We start from the raw sequence: 27,890 nt of genomic DNA on the forward strand, positions 1-27,890 counted from the left end.
CGGTCAGTGCGCTGTGTGTAGTATGCTCGGTTAGTGCGCTGTGTGTAGCGTGCTCGGTTAGTGCGCTGTGTGTGGCGTGCTCGGTCAGTGCGCTGTGTGTGGCGTGCTCGGTTAGTGCGCTGTGTGTAGCGTGCTCGGTTAGTGCGCTGTGTGTGGCGTGCTCGGTCAGTGCGCTGTGTGTGCGTGCTCGGTTAGTGCGCTGTGTGTAGCGTGCTCGGTTAGTGCGCTGTGTGTAGCGTGCTCGGTCAGTGCGCTGTGTGTGGCGTGCTCGGTCAGTGCGCTGTGTGTGCGTGCTCGGTTAGTGCGCTGTGTGTAGCGTGCTCGGTTAGTGCGCTGTGTGTGGCGTGCTCGGTCAGTGCGCTGTGTGTGCGTGCTCGGTTAGTGCGCTGTGTGTAGCGTGCTCGGTCAGTGCGCTGTGTGTGGCGTGCTCGGTCAGTGCGCTGTGTGTGCGTGCTCGGTTAGTGCGCTGTGTGTAGCGTGCTGAGTCAGTGCGCTGTGTGTGGCGTGCTCGGTTAGTGCGCTGTGTGTGGCGTGCTCGGTTAGTGCGCTGTGTGTGGCGTGCTCGGTTAGTGCGCTGTGTGTGGCGTGCTCGGTTAGTGCGCTGTGTGTGCGTGCTCGGTTAGTGCGCTGTGTGTGGCGTGCTCGGTCAGTGCGCTGTGTGTGGCGTGCTCGGTCAGTGCGCTGTGTGTAGCGTGCTCGGTTAGTGCGCTGTGTGTGGCGTGCTCGGTCAGTGCGCTGTGTGTGCGTGCTCGGTTAGTGCGCTGTGTGTAGCGTGCTCGGTCAGTGCGCTGTGTGTGGCGTGCTCGGTTAGTGCGCTGTGTGTGGCGTGCTCGGTTAGTGCGCTGTGTGTAGCGTGCTCGGTTAGTGCGCTGTGTGTAGCGTGCTCGGTTAGTGCGCTGTGTGTGCGTGCTCGGTTAGTGCGCTGTGTGTAGCGTGCTCGGTTAGTGCGCTGTGTGTGGTGTGCTCGGTCAGTGCGCTGTGTGTGCGTGCTCGGTTAGTGCGCTGTGTGTAGCGTGCTCGGTTAGTGCGCTGTGTGTAGCGTGCTCGGTTAGTGCGCTGTGTGTGGCGTGCTCGGTCAGTGCGCTGTGTGTGCGTGCTCGGTTAGTGCGCTGTGTGTAGCGTGCTCGGTTAGTGCGCTGTGTGTAGCGTGCTCGGTTAGTGCGCTGTGTGTGCGTGCTCGGTTAGTGCGCTGTGTGTAGCGTGCTCGGTTAGTGCGCTGTGTGTGGCGTGCTCGGTCAGTGCGCTGTGTGTGCGTGCTCGGTCAGTGCGCTGTGTGTGCGTGCTCGGTTAGTGCGCTGTGTGTAGCGTGCTCGGTTAGTGCGCTGTGTGTGGCGTGCTCGGTCAGTGCGCTGTGTGTGCGTGCTCGGTTAGTGCGCTGTGTGTAGCGTGCTCGGTTAGTGCGCTGTGTGTGGTGTGCTCGGTCAGTGCGCTGTGTGTGCGTGCTCGGTTAGTGCGCTGTGTGTAGCGTGCTCGGTTAGTGCGCTGTGTGTAGCGTGCTCGGTTAGTGCGCTGTGTGTGGCGTGCTCGGTCAGTGCGCTGTGTGTGCGTGCTCGGTTAGTGCGCTGTGTGTAGCGTGCTCGGTTAGTGCGCTGTGTGTAGCGTGCTCGGTTAGTGCGCTGTGTGTGCGTGCTCGGTTAGTGCGCTGTGTGTAGCGTGCTCGGTTAGTGCGCTGTGTGTGGCGTGCTCGGTCAGTGCGCTGTGTGTGCGTGCTCGGTCAGTGCGCTGTGTGTGCGTGCTCGGTTAGTGCGCTGTGTGTAGCGTGCTCGGTTAGTGCGCTGTGTGTGGCGTGCTCGGTCAGTGCGCTGTGTGTGCGTGCTCGGTTAGTGCGCTGTGTGTAGCGTGCTCGGTTAGTGCGCTGTGTGTGGCGTGCTCAGTTCCAGCGCTGTTTGTAGCATGTTTAGTTATTACATTTCCTCAGAGATCAGGAGGTTGCCGGTTGGAGGTTCCTCCTCCTTGGCAGGAGCCAAACTATTTGCAGATCTCAAAGCTCAGTTGTTGTTATTGGATATTTTCAGGGAGGGATCCGGCACTTCCTTTATATTCGGCATTCATCAGGCCCCTGTTTATCACTTGATTATGGAGACTGTCAGCAAGCACCGCACTCTCCTGCTCTGTGTGGCGGGGCTGGGGGCAACTGTGGCCGTCACCTGCTTGTTTCTATCTAGAAGAAGAAAGAAAAGGCAGCTGAGGAGGGTGGGGGAAGTGTCCCAGCTTTTCCTGTATCCTGTAAAGTCGTGTAGAGGTATCCCCCTTCAAGAAGCTGAGTGTAAAGAGTATGGACTGAAAAAAGACCAACTCAGAGACAGGTACCAAGTGTATTATACCAACTTCACCGCACCCTGGACTGCATGTCCTGGGGAGTGACCTCCAGCTGCTGTAAAACTATCATAGCATGCTGGGAGTTGTAGTTTTACATCAGCTGAACAGATCACTTCCTTATGGATTACTTCACAGCCGATGTAGCACGTTGTCTTGGATTGAAAGTGTAGGTTGAAGGGGATCTACGACCTCTTATTATGGTTTTATGAAAGTGGCCGAAATCCAACAATTGATGATCCAGAAAATCTGATAATCCGGCAATTGCTTGCAGCACAGAACTGCAGTATAATGTGGAATAGCACAAGCCCAGAAACAGAAGACTGAGCAGAGAGAACAGATTAGGAAATTGCTCTGATTAAAAACAAAGGTGTGGTAGCAGTTTAAGGGTGTGTTCACATGGTGCGGTTTTGCCACTTTTTTTGCCATGCGGCTGAAAACTGGCCTGCAAAAATGCATGTCGTTTTTTGCCGCAATTTGCAGTTCGCATCGGCATATGTTCTTGCAGTCTGGTTTTCGGCCACGCTGCAAAACTGCATTGTGTGAATACCCCCCTATGTTTTGTTTTTTTTCTTTTATACCTGTTTTCCTGAAGAGAGATTTGTGAACTTTTCTATGACTATCCGATCTCTAATAATCCGGCTTTTATCAAGTCACATTGATGCCGGATTAAAGGAATTTTACTCTATTGCTACAAAGTACCTAGAATTGAATAGATCTGTGATCTCAGATGATACAAGTTGATACATTATTATTGAATTGATCTTCTCTGGGCTCTATCGTCAAACTAAAAAGAAATGCTCAGGAACGTTTATCACCTATCCTGTAGATATATCCTGTAGATAGGTGATGAATGTTGGTTTTGAGAACTCCCCTTTAGGCCTTATTCACACGAGCGTATTTCACGTCTGTTACACGCGTTAAAAAAACGGACGTTGCACGGACCCATGCAATTCAATGGGTCCATTCAGACATTCAGTGTTTTTCACGCATTGTGAGTCCGCTGCGTGAAACTCGCTGCATGTCCTATTCTTGTGTGTTTTTTGCGCATCACGCACGGCACATGGACGTCATCCGTGTGCTGTCCGTGATTCACGCACCAGTTGCTAAAAAAACAAATAAAACCCCTTCAGTTTTTTTTTTTGCTGACATAAAAAACGCGTGACATACGTGCGTAAAGAACGCAGGCGCGCGCCGTACACGGGTGCCAAATGGAACTGAAATGCAGGAAAAACGCTGTTTTTTTACGCGCGCAAAACGGACACGTTCGTGTGAAAACGGGCTTAACTTGTATTGTGCAATGTATGTGTATGTTGTTCAATCATTAACAGGTTAAAGTCGCTTGAGGCTCGCATTGCTCCTGCATGATATGTGCAGTGCAAGTGCCTGTTACACGTCCATATTGTGCGCAGGATTATACTTTGTGCGTTTGCGTCCGCATACTATTCGCAATTTCCCGGAACCCAGACTTCAAAGAAAATAGAACGTGTCATTTTACAGCCCACAATTTCGGTCCGGGTTCCTTGAAGTCCATGCACATCTTGTGTGTGTGCGCAGTCCGTGATTGCGGATGGCCCGCCGATAACACTCCTTGGACCGTCCGTGCCGTAATCATGGACCGTGCGCACCGCTATGATCTTGTGCATAAGGCCTTAAAGAAACTTCTTCGGATTTGCCATCAGCTATGGGGGGGATTTGCTGCGTGTTTGGTAGGGAAGGTGCCCTGATCTGCAGCCAACGAGGCTCCTAAACAATCATTACTAGTACGGACCTCTCAAAAGGCTTGGACAGACCCTTTATTAGAAGGGACCCCATGATCATCAGTAGGGTTCCCAGTTGGCATTGCCCATTTCTGCATCCAGTGAGAATAAATTACTCAGATGCGCCACATTCCCTCTTTGTAGCAGTTCTCCACTGGGGGGTCCAAAAAAGGAGAGCCCCCCCCCTACTGACTAGGAATGCCTTATAATAGGGCATTTAAAAGGGTATGGCTGGTCCAGTCGTAACTGTGCCAGGGAGATGATTCCTGGTTTTCTCCGCTGTCTCCTGTGACCACATACGATCCTGCCTATAATTCTAGGGCTGAATAACATCATTGCCCTCCTGTTATAAAGCGTCACTGATATTTACTAAAAGCTCCGATCCGCCTATAACCAGCTAGACCTGGAAGGATTTATGAAAGAACGCGTCCTGTTTGTATTCATATTTGCTGTGAAAAGCAGTGTGAGCTATTGTTTTCTGCTATCAGCCATTACAATGCTGCAGTGTCATTCAATGAGATCCCTGGGGTGTGTCAGGAAATACGTTCTCTCATACATGAATTTCCATTTAAATATTTTCAGGTCTGACTACCTCTAGGTATAGACGTGTGATTATAATGGGCTGTATGTTATATTTGTGTGTTAACAGGTAAGTACAGCAACATTTTTTTAATTTACTCATTTGGGGGGGGGGGTTTAGTTCCTTTAATTCATCTACAATTAAAAATTTGAGCTAATTTGCAAACAGTTCTGATTTAAAAATCTTCTACTTTTTGTGTATACAGCTCCTATGCAGACCTATCTGTCTCCATGGTAACAGACAGCAAACAAACCCTGTGTAGTCTGATCCTGCTGTCATACTCTCTCCCATCTGTGACTTGCTCTTGATAACGTAAGGGGTAGTCACAGCAAGAAGTAGGGGACAAATGGAGGAGAATAGGACTGTAGGATCATGTGGTGCCCTGGAACCATGTCCCAGCCGCTGTAGTAAAGGTTGAGAGGTGGCTGAGGATGTGTTGTCATCGGTTGGGTACTGTGGAATCTGTTAATTTCATGTATTTATAACTCGCACTGCTACTATTTGCATACTGAAGGTAGTGTCTCGGGGTCTGCCGGATGTTCTTTGCTGCCATCTACTGGTTGATTTTATGTGTAGGTAATTTATAAATGAATAGGGAGTTGGTCACATGACACTCTCCCTGAGAGGCTTCTGGAACTTTCTGAGGAAGGAGTTTCCCGGATTAAACTGCCATCCCCTCCTGGTGAACGAGAGAGGTCCAACCTGGCATAGCCAGAGGAAGGCTGCCCCACCTGAGCATCTCCTCAGAGAATAACTCAGATAGGCCTCAAGCCCAGTTCCTATCTTCCCCAACATCCAGGAATTATACCCCTATCCAGTCCAGGCTAAGAAGGCATAAAAGTTATCCTGCTCCATAAGGAGAAGGGGGAGAGCCGTGCAAGGACCTTCTGCTTCACCGCACTCCCCTTCTTCTTTTTTTTTTTTTTTTTTTTAATGGTTTGCTGGAGTGGGTGCACCGGGGCTTCCACGTCATGTTCATTTTCGTACAACCTAGTCCCCAGAGTACCCCACATGTGAAGAGATATATATTACCACTGCTTCAACCCAGGGAGCCTTGGGATAGGGGACTAGCCACCGTGACTACTCCTAAAATTTTCCACTCGTCTGTGCCCCCCCCTTCATCAGAATTGCTGCAATCCGACTACTCATAGGGTTTGTTTGGAGTCTGTAATCATGGAGACGCGTATCTTTGTAAAAGCTGTAAACCCAAAACTGTAGGAGATTTTTAATCCGTACTATTTTCAATGTTACTTTTTATTTTAGGTGCGTTGGAGCAATAGAAAAAAAAGGTTGCAAAGGTAGACATGCCATTTAAAGGGGGTTGTCCAGGATTCGCAAAGACATGGCTGCCTGCTTCCAAAAACAGCACCTGTCCACAGGTTGTGTGGGGTATTGCAGCTTAGCCGCATTCACTGGAGCTGAGCTGCAATACTAGACCAATCCATGTGTGCCGCTGTTTTTGGGAGTCTTCAGCCACAATTTTTCTATTCCTGGACAATCCATTTAAATTACCCATCAGAATGGCTGGCATTTGGCAATTTTTTTAACCCTGTTGTGCTGCAAGCAAGCTCTATCATACTGGAGGCACATAGGAGGTCCAAGGAAGGGATCAGGCGTCTGAGCAGTAATCCCCCCCCCCCCCCATATTCTCCAGTATGCCAAAAAATCTCCTTGTGAGTATTTGGGCACCTCCGATCGTTGGATCATTTGTTAGCTCCTCCTCTCTTGACCCAGTTTTCAGTCGATCATCAAATTGAGCCATTTATGGTCAGCGTAAGATGCACCATATCTGGTCACCTGCCATCTCCCTATATAGTAAATACAGCCTCTGTCTCTAGTTTTCCAAATTAGAGGAGGGGGGGGGGGGTGTCACATGAAGGGTTATAATCAGAATTGGGATCAAGCTGGGTGAACAAGCTTTCATCACATGAGTCTATACACACACACACAGATTGCACAGCAGCTAAGATAAACCCTGGCCAGTTTCATAACATGAATATTAGTAATTTACCCCTTCTGGCCTTTGTGGTGTTCTATGTTTTGTGTAATAATAATCTGCTGCAGAACCTCTAAGAGTAATTGTTGATTGAATGACATAAAGCTAAATGTCATGGACTTGGATAGTAGACCTGCTCCACAAATACCTAAGGGACAGTGAGCGGGTTTTCTTAGACTGTCAGGAAGATTTGATAGAGGAAGGGGGAGGAACCTCTGGGTGACCGGGTGACAGAGGAATTAGCCCTATGAATAAATATGGCTGACAGGAAGTTACTGTCATTCAGTTGTGTCACAAAGTAAAGGCAGAAGTCTGGAATGTAAACAGTTGAGTTGACGTGAGAAAGATTGTACAAATTAGAACTGTTTCTTATTGTTCAAGGTTGAAATTTTACTCCAAACCATCTGTTTATAGGTAGAACAGTACTGGAGCAAGCTACCTCTCTTCTGTTTTTATTTATGGACCCCAAAATGGGAAAAGGAATTTCAAGAGAGGTCTCTTTTCATATCAGGGCAGACATAGGCAGCAGATGGCTCCTGTGGTCAAACACATAGCTGCCAATAATCCAGGACTGAATGCCTCTGATCTACCCAGACACTGCTGACTCCCTAACTTTTAACACTTTAGTGCCAAGCGCAGTAAATTCAAGGTGCTGGGCTCTTTGTTCTTCGCTCCCCGCGCCATACATTTACGGCATTTTGATCATGAGGGCAGTAGTTGTGCTTGCGAGATCAACCACAGGGAGGGCTGTGATTGATAAAACTAGGGAAGGGGGTTCTCTTTGGCATAGTTCCCAACCCTCCCGTTTTTTGCTGAACCGCCCCACAAAATGGATCACAATGGGACGTGGCTTATGCAAATGTGCCGTAAAGTGGGTGTTTCAGTGCTATTTTGTGGGCGTAACTGGCAGGGCTTAATAATGTCCTGCGAATGGGGATTTAAATGTTTGAAGCCTTTGGTATCTGATTGTCAGTGCTGGCAATAGAGATTGCCGGGGCTGCCTGTTTTAAGAGACAGACCTGGACATGACAATGGCCCCAGGGCTGTCTTGTGTGATTCCTGTTAGGGCATTTTACACGCACAGGCAGTAATGCATTTAAAATTAAAATAAAAAAAATGGAAAAAAGTCTCCTTTTAGGACAAAATGTGAATAAATTTTAAGCCGTGTGTATAGTATATAATAAAAATACACATTCTGTATCTCCTTAAAGGGAATGTCGCTAGAAAAATGTTGTTTTTTTTTTTTTTTTAGTTAAACAGTTAGTTAGTATATAAATGATTACATATTGTTCTGATTTTTTTAAAATTTTTTCACAAGTCAGGAAATATTATAAATTAGATTATAATTTATAACATTTCCATGTGCTGGTCACTAGAGGGAGCAATTCCCAAAATTGCAGCATTGGCATGTGGTAAAGCAACCTCATTGCTTTATGCTGCAAAATTGGAGAAGACACTCGCTCTAGTGTACTCAAACAATCCCCCCTCCTTTCTCCTGGCTAGTGCCAGGAGAAAGGAGGGGGTTGAATATTCAAACCTCCTACACTGTGTGCCGCCATGTTTTGAGTGAATGCACAGTGTAGGAGGATTAGATACAGTGGTAATCACACAGTATAACACGAACATGCACACAAATCACATACACAAACATAACTTACCTGCTCCTGCCGCTGCCTCCGCTCCCAGTCCTTGCTTCTGAACATATGGACGGAACCCGCGACCGGAAGTAGTCATCTTACTGTCCGGCCGCGGCTTCCGGTCCACATTAAAATGGCGCCGGATGTCGCTCTGCCGAAGACCTTCCTTTTGGAATGTGTGGGAGCGGCGCATGCGCCGTTCCCACACAGATGGCGTACGCTATAGTGAATGGAACGGCTCCCGTTCGCGTTCTCTATGGGGATGTATGTGCCGTATTCCATCTCTGTATGTGTCGTTAATAGACACATACAGAGATGGAAAAAAAAAAAAAGTAAAACACAAATAAATAACGTTTATTTTAATAACATACTAAAAGCAATATTATATTAAAAAAAAAATATTTTCGTGACACCTTCCCTTTAATCATTACAATCCTAGCAATAAATGTAAAGTTGTTTTTTTTTGCGCATTCCGATTTTTTTTTTTTTTTAATTTATTTATTTATTTTTTAAAAAGTGAAACAATATGTAACAAAATTCTATAAAAAAAAAAAACCCCAAAAAAACCTCGACACGCAAAATATAAGACCTCATGTCCGCAAAAAAAGAGTTCTAACAAAAATGATCTGCTTTGTTTTTCCAAAAAAACTGCGCCACTCCTGTCCATGGCTTACTCTGGAATTACAGCTCATCGCCATGCACTTGAATGGTGTTGATCTGGAGAAAAAAAAGCAGATCTCCTACAACTCCTATAAGTTTTTCTTCTGGGTATAGTTAAAAAAAACAAAAACATTTTTTATATATATATATTGTTCCTTTCTGACATAATCCACGAATAATGTTTTTAATTTCAGGCATTGGCTTGTTGTAAAGGAGGACAAAGTTTATGTTACAGCGCGACAGGAGCCACGATTGGTACTGATAACGGCGACCTGTGACAAAGGTCATTTAACTCTCGGTGCCCCAGAAATGGATGATCTGCAAATCCCACTGAATCTTCCTAAAACGAACGCAGTTCTTACATGCAAGTATGTGATCTAAGGACTCCGGATCAAACCATCACCCCCACAACATTATTATTAAAAGTAGTCCAAATCTAGGTCCTGAGTCCCAGCCACCATTTTGGGAGGTGAGTGGCACCAGATCTTCAGGACGTCTTAGGCCGGGTTCACACGAGCATGTTCGGTCTGCAAAATACGGATTGTATGTCTGACGCATTTCCCGGACCAAACACACTGCAGGGAGCCATGCTCCTAGCATCATAGTTACGTACGACGCTATGAGTCCCTGCCTCGCTGCAGGACAACTGTCCCGTACTGGAATCATGTTTTCAGTACAGGACAGAAGTTCCACGGAGAGGCAGGGACACCTAGCGTCGTACATAACTATGATGCTAGGAGCCCGGCTCCCTGCAGTGTGTTCGGTCCGGGAAATGCGGCCGACATACGGTCCGTATTTTGCAGACCGAACATGCTCGTGTAAACCCGGCCTTAAAGGGTTTGTTCAGCATTACAAAACTTTTTTTTGTTTTTTGTTTTTTTCTTTTTTAAGATACAGCGCCACTCTTGTGCATGTGAGATTACTGGTATTGCAGGTCAGCCACATTGGCTTGAATGATAATGAACCACAATACCAGACTTGGCCCATAGACAAGAGGGGCGCTTTAAGGTAACAACGGCCCAAGAAATGATGTATTCAGAAGTTAAGCAGCTGTTTGGAGTCTTCAGCCTTTCCCTAGTTATTCAGAGCTGTAAAAAAAAAAAAGTATGTACCCCCTGTCATTGCATATATTTTAGACTGATTTTAGAATTCTAATCCACACGGGTAAGTAACTGTTCTCTGGATGTAATAACTGGGTATATCAAATTTAGCCGCAATTATTACATAGAAATCCTTCCTATAGTCGAATATTAGTCTTCATGACTTTGGGTGCCCATACACCTTAGATGAAAGCTGGAAGAACCCGGCCTCTCCCTCTGGCAGATTGTGAGTGGAAAGAATGATCGGGCATGTTGGTTGCCCGATCCTTTGTTCTTGCGGGAGATAAATCGCTACTTAATATAAAAAAAAACAAAAAACAATAAATAAATATTCAGAGGAGTATTTTTTTAGTTCGTTTTTTCTAGATCCACATTGCCTTTTAAAGGGAATCTCCACCTTTTTATCATCATTTTGATTTTAGTTCCAACATTCTGTGATTTTATAAATGTCTTCAAATATCTAAATAGCGGTGGGAGCTCCACTTTTCTGATACAGAGCTCCAAATCTCCTGCATAGACAGAGGCAAATAAAATAATTATGTCTGCCGGCAGCCACCACTAGGGGGCGCTTAGGAGTTTACTGCATACAGATCGTTCAATATATGTCATCTAGGAATATAATGCAAAATTTGTGGAATTACCCGTGAGGGTCATCAGATGTTGATTCTTATTTTCAAATCAGACCTTGCACTACAACCCTAATCATCCAGTTGGCTTCATTATACTATTTGTTTTTGCACATGACCCCATTTTTTTTTTCTTTTTGCCTGTCAGAGTTCATGGCAATGAGGTTCAGGGCAGAGACTGTGGAGCTGAAGCCTCGGACTGGATGACCAGTTTCTTGAAGAGCTCTCAGACTTATCGTCTTGTTTGCTTCGAAGACCAAATGAAGCTCAGGAACCCAAAGAATGAGTATCCATTGTACACCGAGGACGATCAGGTTAGAAAGTGGTAGGGTGGAAGTTAAAGGGGAACACCAGATAATTGAGCAGGTAATGAAGTAATATACAGGACTAGTGATTTTGTAAGGGGGTTTGTAAAATGTTCACTTACTTTTCTTATGGGGTAAGAGCCCCCTCCCCTCCCCCCATCAACATGAGACCTATATCTAAAAGATTAGGTTTGTGAGACCCTTAAAGGAGCATTGATCTAGCTTTCATCATCACTTTGCTGCTCGGGTAATGTTGGGTTACTGTGCAATTACTTTGCTTTATTATACTTTACATCTACATCATTCTCCTCCAGAGCTGCATTCACAATCCTGCCTTTTCCCTGTTTTTTTTTTCTCAGGCAGGGCTGTACGTTCCAAAGAGGCAGCCCATTGGGGGTCCTACAAATATGGTGCCCAATCTAATCTTCTTTGGCAATAGTTTTTACATACAGGGATGGCCCACCTGATAAAGAAAAGTCTAGCTACCTCTCTGGGGACTAGGAATTATTGTCTCAGGTGGTTTCAAGCATCACCTGAAAGGGGCCTAATGTTTTACTTTGCCCCCCTCTATATACGTCACTGTTTTAAGGCCTGAGAAGTTGTCCATGCTGGTTTAGTGTCTGTAAACACAATGTCTTGTTGTGGTGCAATGTGGGAGATGTAATTGGATGTAACCCCCCCCCCCCCTCCTAAAGATCAAATCTATCAGCACAGCACGAATAAAAAGGAAGAATTCTAAGTGCAGCTTTGGATGTGACTAGAGAAGACTGTGTGTGTGTGTGTGTGTGTGTGTGTGTGTGTGTGTGTGTGTGTGTGTGTGTGTGTGTGTGTGTGTGTGTGTGTGTGTGTGTGTGTGTGTGTGTGTGTGTGTGTGTGTGTGTGTGTGTGTGTGTGTGTGTGTGTGTGTGTGTGTGTGTGTGTGTGTGTGTGTGTGTGTGTGTGTGTCTCGATCTCGCTTCTCATGTAAAAACTGTGGTCATTCATTTTGATTGTTATTCCCGACCTGTCCTGCAGGTGGCGTATCCTGATCTTGCCCCCCTTCTCCTGCTCTCTGAAGCCTCACTTGGACATCTAAACACCAAACTGGAAAAAAAAGTATCAATTAGGAACTTCCGTCCTAATATTGTGATTTCTGGATGTGAAGCGTTTGCGGAGGTAAGAATCTTTACTTTTATAATATTCACGTGACTGCTATGGGGCCAATGGTAAAAGGGGTCCGGTAATGAACTTTTTCCCCTGCTTAATTTTACACCGTCATAGCGTTTGCCTACAGCCACCACTAGGTGGAGCTCACTGCATGGAGATTTTTACAGCTCCCATTGAGTTTAGTATTAGCGGTGTCAATCAATATGCAGTGAGCTCCTCCTAGTGGTGGCTGCAGGCAGAATTTTATAATTTAAATGGTCACTTGTTTTAACAGCCTTCTCATAAATCAGCAGTACAAGCGCATAAAATCAACTTTGTAATATAACTTTATGGAGAACATTGCTCTGTTCTCCAATTTTTCGACTCCTTTTCTCTCCCCTCCTACTACCTGTACACTAACTCAGAATTTACTGCTAAATCCATCTCTTCAAGACAAGACAGACAATCAGCTCACTGAAGGATTAGGTTAGAGTTGCCCATAGTCTATGGAGAGGGAGGGAGCAGGAGTAGAGAGAGAGGCAGAGACACACTAAGACGCTGCTGTAGCTTCTAGTAAGTGTTCGGGTCAATTCACACGGCAGAGTTTGCGTAGCTGGTCCCGCGCAAAATCTGCTGCGGAATCATTCCTGAAGTCGGCGGAAGATTCCTCGTCCTATTGACTTCAATGGGAGGTTCGGGTGGAATTTGCCCGAATATCGGGCAGGACACTTCTCTTTCCCGTTATTTGAAAAAATCAGCTAGCAGGAAAAAGAAGTGTCCGACTCCCATTGAAATGAATGGGAAGTGGAATTTTGTGGCGGGTTTTGCTGCAAAAATGACGCTGTGTGAACAGGGCTTTACAGTCTCACCCCAGTGCTGGATTCCCAGACACACTGCTTATTACTGCTGTGTAATCTCCATGTTCTGAGGGTGTGCTACAGACCGGGCCGGCCATAGGTTGCTTTGCACCCTGTGCGGGATTCTCTATTGCTTCCCTCCACAGACAAAAAATGAACCACATATATAGACACGCACATACTGGAACATAAATACTGTACATACATAGAGGGACACATTTAGACAAACAGGCAAATCTATACACACACATTCTGGAATATACGGACATACACATAATGTATATATGGACACACACACGTGCACACAAATTCACTGACCGGAACATATACAAATACATCAAATATACCCATATATATATACACCGTGCAGATAATGTAGTACATGTCACCTGCAGTCCTATGTGACACCTCAGTTAAAACACTTTGATTCCTCCTCGGCTCTTGTTTCCACAGTGTGTGTAATGAGGAGCAGAGGCAGAGCCCAGTGGTGCCCCCTACATACTGGGAGGTTGCAGTGCCCTGTGCACTCGCAAAGGTCGCACACCCCTAAGGCCGGAACTGGCTACAGAAAAATGGGGGTTCCTCTTTGACAATGTCCTTTTAAAGGCACAATTAAATGTACCATATAATGTACTGGAAAAAAATCTTCTTCTGGGGCGGAATAGACAAAAACAGGTATTCATCCATTTTTCCAGTACATCCCTCATGACAGCACTACAGGAGGTTGCCCTCTTGACCTCTGTAGGGACAGGAAGACAGAGAGGTTAAAAGGCCCCTCCCACCACCCACTTGCCAGTGTTCTTCCTGTCCCCACAAGGGTCAGGAGCAGAGAGCGTCGCTCCTGTATTAGTGCAGGAAAAAACTCGGGCAGGGGGCAAGATCGGGGGGTCCGTGCACTCCCCCTTCTCTTCCCCCTAAAGCCCAGGCTAACACCCCTCATACGACGGGTCCCTTAGCTCCCTCCCTAAGACACCTACCGGAGGAATCCTAGGCAGGGTTCTGGTAGTGTGTGGGGGCTGGGGTTTCCCAAGCAGGCTTCGGCCGGACCGCGGACCAGGCGGGGACCGGCAGCTCCATAGGCATGGACGCACCGGCAGGGATCCTCGCTGCACCGCATAGCAAGCCTTAGCGCCGGCTATGGCGGCTGCACTCCAGGTACACGCTGGACGAATAGCCGACCGGATATGACGTCGGGCTACTTCCGGTCCGCGGCCATCTTGGAAGGCGGGAAATTCAAAACGCCCGCATTTAAAGGGACACGCACAGGTATGTAGTTAGAGCTGATAACTCTAACTTGGATTTATTTTTTGTGGTTTGCATATTGCATTGCCTGTTACCTGTCGCGATATGGAACTTCCTCGTCCTGATGGAACTCCAGATATGTCCCAGGGTCACGTGAGTCTCACCCTTGGGGAAGGGTATGACCCCTTATGTATGTACACCATACTTTACCTACCTTCTGTTTTCTCTAGGAAAAAGATTTCTCTCAGAGACAAACTGATAAAAAGAAGGTTAAAAAATGTGCGACTTGTGCAAAAAAATTGCCAGAGTCCCATAAAAAACAATTGTGTCAGGATTGTATTGCCAAAATACTAAAGGAGGAACAACCAACGTTCATGTCCGAACTTAGGACTAGGATTCGTGAGGAAGTGGGTCAGTCAGTAGCCTCCCTCGCCCCTCCGCAAGAAACTCCCTCACACTCCCGGGCAAAAAGACCACGGATTGAAGTGGATCAAAAATATTGGCCTCCTTCTCAGGGGTCGGACTCTGAACAGGAGTGTTATTACCTATCGGAAGATGAGTTAGAAGAAAGAGACGAACTCTTACCTTCAACTTCTTCCACTCAAGAGAAAAAATTTTTCTTCTCTTCCGAGATGTCTGATACCCTAATTCAAGCAATACGGGAAACTATGGATATTCCCGAAGTGGACCAACCACATACCATCCAGGATGAGATGTTTGGAGGTCTAACGGGAAAGAAAACAAGGGTTTTTCCGGTAAACGAAAATCTTAAAAGAATGGTGACAACTGAATGGGAAGATTCAGAAAAAAGGCTCTTCATTTCAAGAGATTTTAAGAACAGACTTCTCTTTGATCCAGAGGACACTAAGCCTTGGGATGAAATCCCAAAAGTAGATGTCCCAGTCGCCAGGGTTGCTAAAAAAAACGCAATCCCCTTTGAAGATTCCTCTCAGTTGAGGGACGCCATGGACCGAAAGGCAGACGGACTACTAAAAAGAGCGTGGGAATCTTCCTCTGCCTTGATCTCAACTAATATCGCGGCCACATCCGTAGCAAGAGCAATGTTCATATGGCTAAACCAGCTAGAGACCCATCTGATGATGAAGACATCACGACAAGAGCTACTAGAATCTCTACCGTTACTAAAAATGGCAACCGGATTCTTGGTAGACGCTTCAGCAGAATCTATTAGATTTGCTGCCAGGAATGGGGCGCTCTCAAATGCTGCTAGAAGAGCATTATGGCTCAAAATGCGGTCAGGAGATACTAAGTCCAAAAACAAGTTGTGTTCTATCCCATTTACAGGGTCTCTGATGTTCGGTCCTCTCCTTGATAACATACTGGAGAGTGCAACAGATAGAAAAAAGGGGTTTCCTGAAGAGAAACCAAAAAAACCCCCTCAATTTGGAAGATTTCGCCAACAGAGGGATCCTACTTCACAGAACTACAGCTGGAAAGGGAAGTCAGGTCGCTGGAGTTACCCCAAAGGGAAAAGGGGTCGAGGATATCTCCTTAACCCAAATAATTCATTCCAGCCCTCAAAGCAATGACGCCAAGAGTGTGGGGGGAAGACTCCTACAATTTTATCCCGAATGGTCGAGAATAACCCAGAACCCCTGGGTTCTAAAGATAATAGAAGAAGGATACAAAATAGAATTTTCCTCCATTCCTCCAGAGAAATTCCTAATAACCCAGTACCAAGCAAAAGATCTTCATCAGGTACTTATCCAGGACGTCCAGAAATTACTCAGATTGAGAGCCATTTCCCCAGTTCCCCACAACGAGATATGCAAGGGCCACTATTCGAAAATCTTCTTGGTCAAAAAACCAGATGGTTCCTACAGGACAATAATCAACCTGAAGTTCCTAAACAAATGGGTGAATTATCGGAAATTCAAGATGGAGTCTATCAGATCGACTATTCCTCTAATAAGGGAAGAGGCATCAATGTGTACGATCGATTTAAAGGATGCGTATTATCACGTTCCTATCCACCCCGCGTACCAGAGATTCCTCAGATTCGCAATTCAGGACGGTCCTTCCATTCTCCACTTCCAGTTTGTCTGCCTCCCCTTCGGCCTTTCCTCCGCCCCCAGAATTTTTACAAAAATTATGGCAGAGATCATGGCATTCATAAGAAGTCAAGGTATAGTAATTATCCCATATCTAGACGACTTCTTGTTGACAGCAGATACTCCTGCTATCTTAGTCAGTCATCAGTCACAGGTTCTTTCCCTACTACAAAAATTGGGATGGATAATCAACTTTCAGAAGTCGAGTCTTCCTCCCCAGAAACAGAAGGTCTTCTTAGGAGTACTGCTAGACTCCTCCCTTCAACATTCCTTCCTCCCAAGAGAGAAACAAATACTCCTACTGGCAGAAGTAAGAAAATTTTGGGGGAAAGACGCCTGTTCCATAAGGGAATGTATGCGGATGTTGGGAATGATGACATCTTGCATCCAATCTATTCCATGGAGCCAATTTCACTCCAGACCCTTACAGAATCTGATCTTGTCCCGGTGGGATCGAAAACAAAACTCCCTGAATTTAAAAATGCAAATTTCCGAGACTGTGAAATCATCTCTCCTGTGGTGGCTCTGCACAAACAACATAGACAAGGGAGTCCCCTGGAGAACTTCTCCTTATGTAGTGATTACCACAGATGCCAGCAAACACGGCTGGGGGTCAGTAATCCAAGACCAACACTTTCAGGGCACATGGACTGGTCAAATGAAGATGATGTCTTCAAACTTCAAAGAACTAAGAGCTGTATGGGAGACACTTATAAGAGCTTCACCCACCATAAAAGGGAAGCATATAAGAATTTTATCGGACAACACGACAGCAGTGTCCTTTCTTCGCCATCAAGGGGGAACAAGACACACTCTTCTTCAGGGCCTCTCTGCACAAATTTTCAGTTGGGCAGAAGAAAACGTCCTATCAGTCACGGCAGTCCACCTAAAAGGCTCAGAGAACCTATCAGCAGATTTCCTGAGTCGGGAAAAAGTAGACCCAGGAGAATGGTCCCTAAACAAGGAAGTCTTTCGTTGCCTAACCCGAAATTGGGGTTATCCACAAATAGACCTGTTTGCCACGAGGAAAAACACTCAAGTAGAGACATTCTTCTCCCTAAATCTCAGAGACAACCCATTGGGAGTAGATGCATTGTCCCAACACTGGGACATGGATCTGGCCTATGCCTTTCCTCCGTTTCCTCTAATACCAATGGTATTAAGAAAAATCCAGGAAGATTTGACAAAGCTCATCATTATTCTTCCCTATTGGCCGAAAAGAAGTTGGTTTCCAATCGTACAATACCTAGCGTTGGAAGATCCTATCATGCTCCCAGTCAAGGAGAATCTTCTCTCCCAGGGTCCCTTATTCTTCCAGGGAATAGAGACTCTGAAATTGTCAGCCTGGATCCTGAAAGGCAGATCTTGAGGAACCACGGTCTGTCAGACGAGGTAATTTCAACTATCTTATCAAGTCATAAAGAAGTTACCTCAAAAATCTATCAAAAGATTTGGAAGAAATTCTGTTCCTGGCATGGAATCCCAGGACCAGATCCCTTTTCTCCCAACATTGCAAAAATCCTAGATTTTTTACAATCGGGATTCAAAAAAGGACTTAGCCCTAGTACCTTAAAGGTACAGATTTCAGCCTTAGGTAATTTTTTTAACACTCCTCTGGCTGAACATCGGTGGATCAGAAGATTCACCCAAGCGGTCTCTAAACTGAAACCTTCCCTAAAGAAATCAGTTCCTACCTGGGATTTGAATGTGGTGCTAACGACTCTTTGTGAGCCCCCCTTTGAGCCGCTCGACAAAATTAGTATGCATTTTTTAACTCTAAAAGCTGCATTCTTAGTCGCTATTACTTCAGCAAGAAGGATTGGAGAAATCCAATCTCTGTCAATCATAGAACCGTACCTAAAAGTACAAGAGGATAAGATCATCCTAAAGCTGGATCCCTCATTTATTCCAAAGGTATCTACCGCTTTCCATAGAGAACAAGAAATAATTCTACCTTCCTTTTATCCAGATCCAAAAGACCAACAAGAAGAAAAATTCCATTGCCTGGATGTCAGGCGAACAATTCTTCAGTATCTGGATAGAACCTCCTCCTGGAGACGAGATAAAAATCTATTTGTCCTATTCGGGGGAAAGAATAGAGGAAAGAAAGCCTCAAAAGGCTCTCTAGCGAGATGGGTAAAAACCACCATACAAGAAGCCTACAAGTCCCAAGGACTATGTGCCCCACAAGGCATCAGAGCCCATTCAACAAGGGCAGTCTCGGCATCCTGGGCAGAAAGAAGAGAAGCCTCTATTGACCAAATCTGCAAAGCTGCCACTTGGTCAAGCCATCATACGTTTTACAAACATTATAGACTCGATGTGCTGTCCGATACGGATTTAAGTTTTGGACGGAAAGTCCTCCAATCCATAGTCCCGCCCTGAGCATTATAATCTGGTATTGCTCCTGTGGTGCTGTCATGAGGGATGTACTGGAAAATAGCAATTAGACCTACCGGTAATTGTATTTCCAGGAATCCATCATGACAGCACCATTATATTCCCTCCCTTATTGAATTCTGATTTGTGCATTTAACATGTCAGTTATTATCCCTAGAAATAAAATAGGGTTGCATCCATCCTGGTGTAGTAATTGAAAAACACTGGCAAGTGGGTGGTGGGAGGGGCCTTTTAACCTCTCTGTCTTCCTGTCCCTACAGAGGTCAAGAGGGCAACCTCCTGTAGTGCTGTCATGATGGATTCCTGGAAATACAATTACCGGTAGGTCTAATTGCTATTTTTTTTTTTGGGGGGGTTTCATTTTTGGGTCGTTCACCATACGGTGACATGTCAACTTTATTCTGCAGGTAAAGACTATTACGGCAACACCAATTTTACATAGTTCTGCTTATGATTTACTATTTAAAAAAAAAAAAGAATAAAGGCGTTTGAATATCACTTGAAGATATCCAGAAAAAACAGAAATGGGAATTAGTCTCCTGATGAAAGTAAATCTCGCCTTATGACGCCCTGTGGAGGGTGAGGGGCTACGTCTTATGGTTCAGTCAGATGGCGCCATCTAGGGGTAGAAGTATGGAACTATATTTATCCTGCGTAAGGCCTCATGCACACGACCGTAGTGGTTTTTACTGTCTGCAAATACGGATACGCATCCATAGGCGTCCGCAATTACAGAAGTGCCCATAGACTTCGTGACGCAATTGCGGACAAGGACAGGACATGTTCTATTTTTTTTTCCCGGATCATTTCTACCGCACAGACACACATTAGTAAATATACGGAAAGGTGTCTGTGGCCAATAAAAATGGATGATAATTACTGTCGTGTGCATGAGGCCTAAGAATGAATAAAGAATAGTAGAAAATGACATTCATTATTTAAATAGCTCCAGGGAGGGATGGGGGACATAAGATAACAGGGTTTCCTGGTTGGTTTTGGGATAAGGTGATTATCGCTAAACTTTCCGATGACCCTATTCAGTGGCGGATTATCATTTGGCCGCCCGAACCCCCTCATGCCCAGTGGCGTCGCAAGCACCGGAGGGAGCCCCGGTGCCAGGACCGCACCTGTCATGAGGTGAGCTTCGCTCCTGCTTAGCAGCCGTGGTCTGTGCTGAAACTCCCCCTCCAGCCCCCCTTCCCATCTCTACACATCTCCCATCCTGCTGCTAGCAGTCGAGACATGGGGGAGGGGAGACTGTCTGCGGGCTCTGTATCGGGCTGTGAGCAGGAGAAACTCTGTGTGAAGACTCCCACCACATCAACCTGCTGAACGCCCTTCACAAATATCCTGCATAAAAGGTAAGTGCATGTGTGTTTACAATGTGTACTTTATATGTGTATAATGTGCATACTCATGTGTGTCTGTCGTGTGTGTATGTATATAGTGTGTGTGTGTGTGTGTGTGTGTGTATGTGTGTATATATATATATACACAATGTGTGTGTGTATATATAATATATATATATTTCAACAGCAATTCCGCTGCAGAAAATGGTGCGTATTTTGTTGCGTTTTTCTCAACGTCTCCTGCGAAAAAAAACAGCAATTCGCTCCACTTTCCGCAGCAGGAGTTGACATGCTGCAGTACGATAAATAAGCACCGCAGGACAAAATGTCTGGTCGGAAATTTTACGCAGCGTCTGGATGAGATTTGATAAATCTCACTCACTTTGCCACTACTGTATTCTGCGTGTTTCCGGGCGGAAAATACGCAGCAATTCCGTTAAGTGTGGACAAGCCCTAATACAGTAGCAGCAGAGTAGATTAGATGTGAACAATTCTCATCACACACTGCGTAAATAATAAGCGGGAAATAAAAAGCTCAGAAATTTACCTGCGGTGCGGTTTTTTAATATGTGGCATGTCAATTGTATTTTTGTAAACGCTGCTCATTTGTTTCGGGTTTTCCCCATTTAATTCAATGGGGAGGTAAAACCCGCAACAAATAACCGATCTTATGTAAAAACGCAATTTAGAAAAAAATAAAAATCTTATACTTGCCCAGAATTCTGTTTCTTGGTCCGGGCCGGCCTCCTGGGATGATGTTTCACCCCATGTGACTGCAGCAGTCATATGGGATAAAATGTCATCCCAGGGCTGTACTGTAGCGACGCTGTGTGGCACTATATACAAGGGGGGGGGGGAGCGCTGTTTGGCACTATATACAAGGGGGAGAGTGCTGTGTGGCACTATATATAAGGAAGGGAGCGCTGTGTCGCACTATATACAAGTGCTGTGTGGCTCTATCTATAGGGGGCTGTGTGACGCTCTCTACAGGGGGTTGTGTGTGTGGCGCATTCTACAGGGGATTATGTGTGTGGCGCTATCTACAGGGGGGGTGTGTGGCGCGATCTACAGGGGGTGTGTGTGTGGTGCTGTCTACATGGGGGGGGGTTGGCGCTATCTACAGGGGGCACTGTATATGTGGTGCTTTACTTTACAGTGTGTGACACAATTATAGTCAGGGGTGCAGTGCATGGTGATATTATATTTAAGGGCTGCAGAAATGGGTCATGGCCAGGAGAAGTCGTCATGTGCTCTGGACCGGATGGAGAAGAAAAGAGGAAAAAAAACTACTAGCATCTGAGACGTCGTCACCTGTGAGTCACTGGATTTGTAGAGAATCTGTCACCTCTCCTGACATGTTTATTATAGGAAATCCTTGTATTACACATAATGTCTTTGTGCAGTCCAGGACTGATAGAAAAATTGGTGTTACCAATCCCCTTGTCAGGAGGATGTGTCCCTGCACAGTGTGATACTGTCAGTATGTAGGGACACAGCCCTGTGAAAGGGGAATCGTGACACCCATTTGTTAATGCTTGCGCAAAAAGGCGGTGTTAGCAATAGTTACGGCGCGGCAGGGCGGCGGTGGAGAAGGGGAGCCCAAGTTTGGGTAACAGCCCAGGGCCCATGGTCTTCTTAATCCGCCACTGACCCTATTGAAATTTAAAGGAATTGTTCCACGATTAAATATTACATTTCGCTGTTGGATAAGTCAAAACAGGACATTGTAAAATTGGAATTATTCACAATTAAAAAAAAATTGCTCCTGTGTTTAAAGGCACACTGCCTTTTTTTTTTTTTTTAAGGCCTGCCACACGGCCGTTTTCAGAACAATGAAGTTCTATGGGTGTATTCACACGGCCGTATATTTGCCGTCAAAAAATAGGACATGTCCTGGTTTTGGGCATTTTAACGGCCAGACGGCTCCCATAGAAGTCAATGGATCAGTTTTTAACGGCTGTCAATACATGTAAAAACTGATCTGTGACGTGGGGATTGAAGAGGCAAAGGAACTATTGCTGGCTATCGGCGGCGTGATGCCCTATACACTCACCGATGCAGCGCCGCCTTCTTCAGGTAAGGTCTCTAGTCTTAGCAGGTTCTGTGAAAGCGATGCGATGACGTCATCGCGCCGTCTTCTTCGCAGATCATGTGAAGACAAGACCTCACCTGAAGAAGGCGTTGCTGCGTCGGTGAGTGTGTCATCGTGCTGCCTTCTCAGAACCCGTGAAGACTAGACCTTACCTGAAGAAGGCTGCGCTGCATTTGTAAGTGTAGGGACTGTGTGGCATAATGTACAGTGGGGGTCTGTAAATAGTGTCTAGGTGAATATGTGACCTTCCTTTGGGTGTTTTTAGGAGGTTGGGACAAAAAGTCTGACATCAAATTCATTTTTTTTGTTTTTTTTTTTTAACGGCCATGAAAAACGGACAGATGGACTGGAAATGAATGAAAATTTAAGAGACACACTGATGCAAACTGGCCATGAAAATCTGACCGTTGATCCGTTTTTAATGGCCATTTTGATTCACTGTCGTGTGAATGTAACCTTACAGAAAGCAACAGCGATCTCTACCAGTGACTAGAAAAGGGGGCGTGGCCTAAATTTAATCAGAAAAATAGTAGAAAATGGCGCAAATCTAGGTCTGCTCACAGCAGGCGTAGATTCCGTTTTCTGACTGTAAAACAGTTCAAAATGCGGTAAATTTATTAGGAGGCGTTCGCGGTTTAATACATTTGCCATGAATCACTTCAACTGCCTCCTTTACTGACTGGCGTAGTAAATGTGGGTCAGTGTGTCCAGTGCGGGTGATAGGAAGCCGCTTCTAGTGTGCCGATTTATTATTGGTTGGCCTGCACAATATGTTCTGAAAGGGAATCCAAAGAACACCAGGGGGCGCCATAACAAGTATGGGGCAAATATCTACACGTAGAGGCTTTTTTTTTTTTTTTTTTTTTTTTTGTATATGATTCCAATTGTAAAATAGTTTTGCTTAATCTGACAGGGAAATGTAATATTTAATTGAGAGAAGCCCTTCAGGCTACATGCACACGTTGCATATTTTGCTGCCGAAAACACGCACCGAAACCGCACCTAATCGTGTGGTTGCTATTTTGATGTGTTTTTTGGCACATTTTCATGCTGCGGATTTTGGTGGGATTCCCCCCCCCCCCCTCGGCACTAGGCATATACAATTTGCAAGTGGAAAAGCAAGACGAATGTTAAAATCCGCACCACAAGTCAATTTACGTGCAGAAAAATACTGTAGTGTGTACATGAATACACCTGGAATCTCATTGACTACGCTGGTACTGTATTACGCTGCGGTTTTACCGCACGTAATACACACTGTTTTCCTTGACCCTTAGGGCATGTGCACACAAAGTGCCTTTTTACATCTGAAAAGACAGACTGTTTTCAGGAGAAAACAGCTGCCTCGTTTCAACCGTAAAAGCTCCTCCTCGCATTTTGCGAGGCGTCCGAGACGCTCGTAAATCTTGAGCTGTGCTTCATTGAGTTCAATGAAGAACGGCTCAAATTACGTGGCAAAGTGGTGCCCTGCAGTGTTACCGCTGTCAAACGACGACGCGTAAATTACAGGTCATCTGCACAGTACGTCGGCAAACCCATTCAAATGAATGGGCAGATGTTTGCCGACGTATTGTAGCCCTATTTTCAGGTGTAAATCGAGGCATAATACGCCTCGTTTACGCCTGAAAATAGGTCGTGTGAACCCAGCCTTAAAGGCAATGGCAAGTATTTACTGTTGTCTTGCACTTGGATCCTGAATGCGAATCTTTATTCTCTCTGTGTTTGAATGGGCAGGGACGACCTTAGTGGTTAGCGACCTGTGTGGTCTCGCAGGTGTCATAAGCTGTCCCTGCTGAAGGGGGTGCTATAAATGGCCTTGCACGTAGACTTGCAACCACCATGAACTGTATAACCGTTATTAGATTACTTTATGTATGGCGCTGTTTTGTCGCTTTATTTTGTGATTATTTGTGCATTGTGTGGCGGCATTTACATTGTGTGGCACTGCATTTTTAGACGCTGTACAATATATTATGTTTGCAGTGTATTGTGGTGGTGGTGCTATACAGCATTGTTCAGGCAATTGTATTGGAGCGATAGTTGACCAATGTATGGCACTGTTATTTGGGCACCATACTATATGGTGCTTATAGTTAGACACTATATGGTATAGTTGTTTGTACTTTTATGACTGTACACAAAATTGGGTAGGGGACCGCTAACAGAAGGTACCACACGGGGCATTCTCCAACATGAGCTTGACCCTGTGAGTGGGCCTTCTTAGTGTTCTCCGGTCTCAGATTAGTAAATCAGATTGTGATCCTCCATTGACGACAGGGACTGATGTGAGTGACGACAATCTGTCATGGTCTGTAGTAGAATCGGAATAGAGTGGCTGAAACCATTAAACAGGAGGGTGATCATATCAAGAGTAGTCTAGTAACATCCTGGTTCGGTACATGGATAAACGGCAACCGTTGGATGCATTAGACAGAGACGTGGTCTGAAACAATCCAAGTTCGGTACACAGATAAGTGGAAACAATATGTAGCGTGAGGCAGAGACATGGGCAGGATGCAATCCAAGTTCGGTAACAAATAAGCAACGGATTGTAGAAAGGCAGCAAGTAACTAGACTAAAGGCAGGAAACTGAATAGCATAACAAGGAGGAAGTGCAAGGTCCAGGCTTATATAGGAAACCAATCAAGGCAAGGAATCCAAAGAGGCAAAAATCTAGAGAAACTAGACCACAGATTCAGCAGTGGAGCTGTCTAACGTTTCAGATAACGCATTGAGAAGCACTGCTGCTCGTGACTCAGGAGTTTTGGGGTTTAACTCTTGAATCTCTGTACAGTGCTGAGAAATGTGTTGGCACTATATAAGCATCAGGAAATAAATACTGGTACACTGCAAGTCTTTATTTGTGAACATGCCCCTATTTGCCTTTTTGAGTGCTGTTCCCTTTGGGCTCTTATCTGCCTCACTTGGATTCACTCGGGTCCATTACAGGCAAAGGCCAACGGGCATCACTGAGGGGGAGTCTACCCGCTTCACGTGTGTTTAAATATCTCACCTTGCAAGCACAAGTGTGCAGTATGTAATTGCTATTTTAGGGAATTGTTGTTTGTGCCATTCCCTTACATAATGGATGAGATTCTCGCTCGCCTTTTTGTCTCCCCGTTTCTGGTTTTCAGGGTCGTTGCTTCTCTTACTCATGACATTTTCTCTTGTTGATCTGCAGGACACCTGGAAGGAAATACAGATTGGCTGTCAGGTGACTCTGAAACGCGTCATGCCTTGTCCCAGGTCAGCGTTCTCCATCTTCTCGAGAATCAATGCTACTATGAATGGGTTCACTGACCTCTAGTGTCTTTTGTTTGACAGATGTATCCTGACCACTGTGGATCCCAACACTGGAATTATTAATATGAAGGAGCCTCTGGAAACACTGCGCAGGTTTGTGGCTCTAACGGGGGACACAATGACAATACTGGTCAAATTTTGTTCACCTTTTTATTGCTCCAATGTTTAAAAAAACCAAACTAAACGTATACTGACCTATACCGCTCTGCAGGATGTTCAGTCTCTTGGCATCCGCCGGATAAATGCAGCCCTATGGATACTTTTCCGGTATGCGCCGTCTGGCAAATCTGCGTAGCACTGGGTGGGAGATTCAGTGACCATAGTAGAAAACAGACTGCTTCCTCTAGGTGACTTAAAGAGGCTCTGTCACCACATTATAAGTGGCCTATATTGTACATGATGTGATCGACGCTATAACGTAGATTACAGCGGTGTTTTTTATTTAGATGTGATCGGACCACATCTCACTATGTAATTAATGAATGGGACATCTACTGCCTGCAGACAGTGATTTCTACAATCAAACTAGGACAGAAGCTGGATTATTCTCTTCTAAATATAGTTAGAATGGCATGGGGGAGGGGTAGGAGACCACTTTAATTCATAATTTATACATCTTACAGATAGGTACATTGATGACATTTTTGTAAGGAGTGTTAATAATTCAGCAATGATCCATGTCACTGCCATAAACACCCTTATTTTTCTTACAGTTATCGCCTCTGTGACCAGGTGGATCGAGAGGTGTACAAATCGTCTCCGTTGTTTGGTCAGTTTTTGAAGGTGCTGAGGAGGGGTACACTAAGAGTTGGGGATCCGGTGTACAAGATAACGTACTGAACACTGAATGTCTGCCTATTGTTTCAACCAATCAGGAGACTTTAATCCTGACTCATTAAATTCTGTGTTTTCTAAATTAACTAATTAGGAAAAATTGTTAAACTGTCTGCCCGCCCTAAACTGTAAGGTTGTATTCAAATGTGGTGTTCTTGTTTTGACAGTTTTTGTAGCAATTTTGTTGGTATTTAAAAAAAATAAAAAAATAAAAATAAGTGTGTGTGTGTGTGTGTATATATATATATATATATATATATATATATATTAGCATCAAAACACGGCAAAAACAGAATGTGTGAATGCAGCCTAAAACACTATCTTTAATGTACTGGTGTCCCAGTGGTTAATAAAATGGTCTCAATGGATCACCTTGTTAACTCATCTCTGCCCGATCCATGGCCGTGCTCCCGCTTGTGGCTGCTCGCTCCCTGTTTACAGCTGCCTGGCTGTGTTTGGTTTTGATGGCATCCTGCTGTGGACCATTGCCTGTGTATTTTAGGTACATTTTCTTATTGTTAGACTGTCTGTCCTGCATTTTGACCCTCACTTTGACTTTGGATTACGCATTATGTTGCTCCTTCTGGTTCCGTCGCCTGCTACTTGTAGGCTTGTTCCCTGGTTACTTCTTTGCCTTCTCCTTTGGTTTTGTCGCACCATTGTCCACTCTCCAGGTATCTACCTCTGGAGCAGGTTCTGAAATTAAGTTAGGACCGAAGCCAGACTTCCCAAGCAGCGCACCCTCCCCCAATCGGTGACTATGCAGACCGCAACCTGGGAATCTGACCAGATGAGACCATAAGCCTTTGCAGAGGTTCTTGAGTAAAGAACTTAGAGATTCCTTAGACGTCGGACCTCAGTTTAGATAGAGCCAGCTTACAGTGCAATGGTCGACTTATCTGGTGAGAGTTGTAACAGTGTGCACAAGGACTCCTTTATTAGGTTCAAAATTTGAGGTTCATTCCCTGTAATAAGACTGAACCCCAAAAATTTCCCTTGACACTTTGGAGACTGAACATTTGGTTTGGCAAAATTGAGTCTTCTTTGTGTCTGTAGGAGAAGGATATTCTCTGGATTTAAAGTCAAGCTAGTATCCAGGACTGGATCAATGTTGGTGGAGGCCCCTGGGCAAAATATTTATTTTTGCTTCTACCCTCATTTTTTAGGTGAGGGCCTCTCACCATTTTTTGGGGTAACCGAGAATATATGAAAATAATAGCTATATATCTATCTCCTACTTGCCAACAATTTAAACTTTTACAAGACTGGACCGCAAAGGAATGGGTTTTATGCCAATTTGCGCCAAAAATGTTGTTTTGGTTTTTTTTCTAGTTCCTCGGGGGCGTTCCTGGACTGAACTTGGGTGTGGCTTTAAAAGGGAGAGGAAAACCTTTCTCATAAAGAAGTGGATACTTTTATGTTTGTGTGGTTCATTGTGATACTGTTAGTCATGAGTGCCCTCTGTTACTGATACCGATAGTCGCCTATAAGTAATTACTTCCTCTGCTTTGATGGTTACCTTTTATGATAGTTTATACTTTTGACTTGCTATACGTTGTATATGCAAAAGGGGGAAAATGTTAGGCAAGTGCGCGGCAACCGTCTTGTTCTAACCCTTAAAAGACCCTTATTGTAG

The 27,890-nt window shown here is 45.1% G+C and overlaps 1 protein-coding gene across 1 annotated transcript; it reads left to right on the plus strand.

Moving 5' to 3' along the window:
- Positions 1 to 1,968: 1,968 nt before the first annotated feature.
- MTARC1 (mitochondrial amidoxime reducing component 1) lies at positions 1,969 to 26,486 on the plus strand. The gene is made up of 7 exons (XM_075863362.1): positions 1,969 to 2,306; positions 9,144 to 9,317; positions 10,824 to 10,989; positions 11,995 to 12,135; positions 25,299 to 25,363; positions 25,442 to 25,513; positions 26,134 to 26,486. Exons 1-7 carry the CDS (start codon positions 2,077 to 2,079, stop codon positions 26,258 to 26,260), a joined length of 975 nt encoding a protein of 324 aa, XP_075719477.1. The 5' UTR covers positions 1,969 to 2,076; the 3' UTR covers positions 26,261 to 26,486.
- Positions 26,487 to 27,890: the final 1,404 nt, after the last annotated feature.

Source organism: Rhinoderma darwinii, chromosome 4, assembly GCF_050947455.1.
Source record: "Rhinoderma darwinii isolate aRhiDar2 chromosome 4, aRhiDar2.hap1, whole genome shotgun sequence".
Classification (NCBI taxonomy): domain Eukaryota; kingdom Metazoa; phylum Chordata; class Amphibia; order Anura; family Rhinodermatidae; genus Rhinoderma; species Rhinoderma darwinii.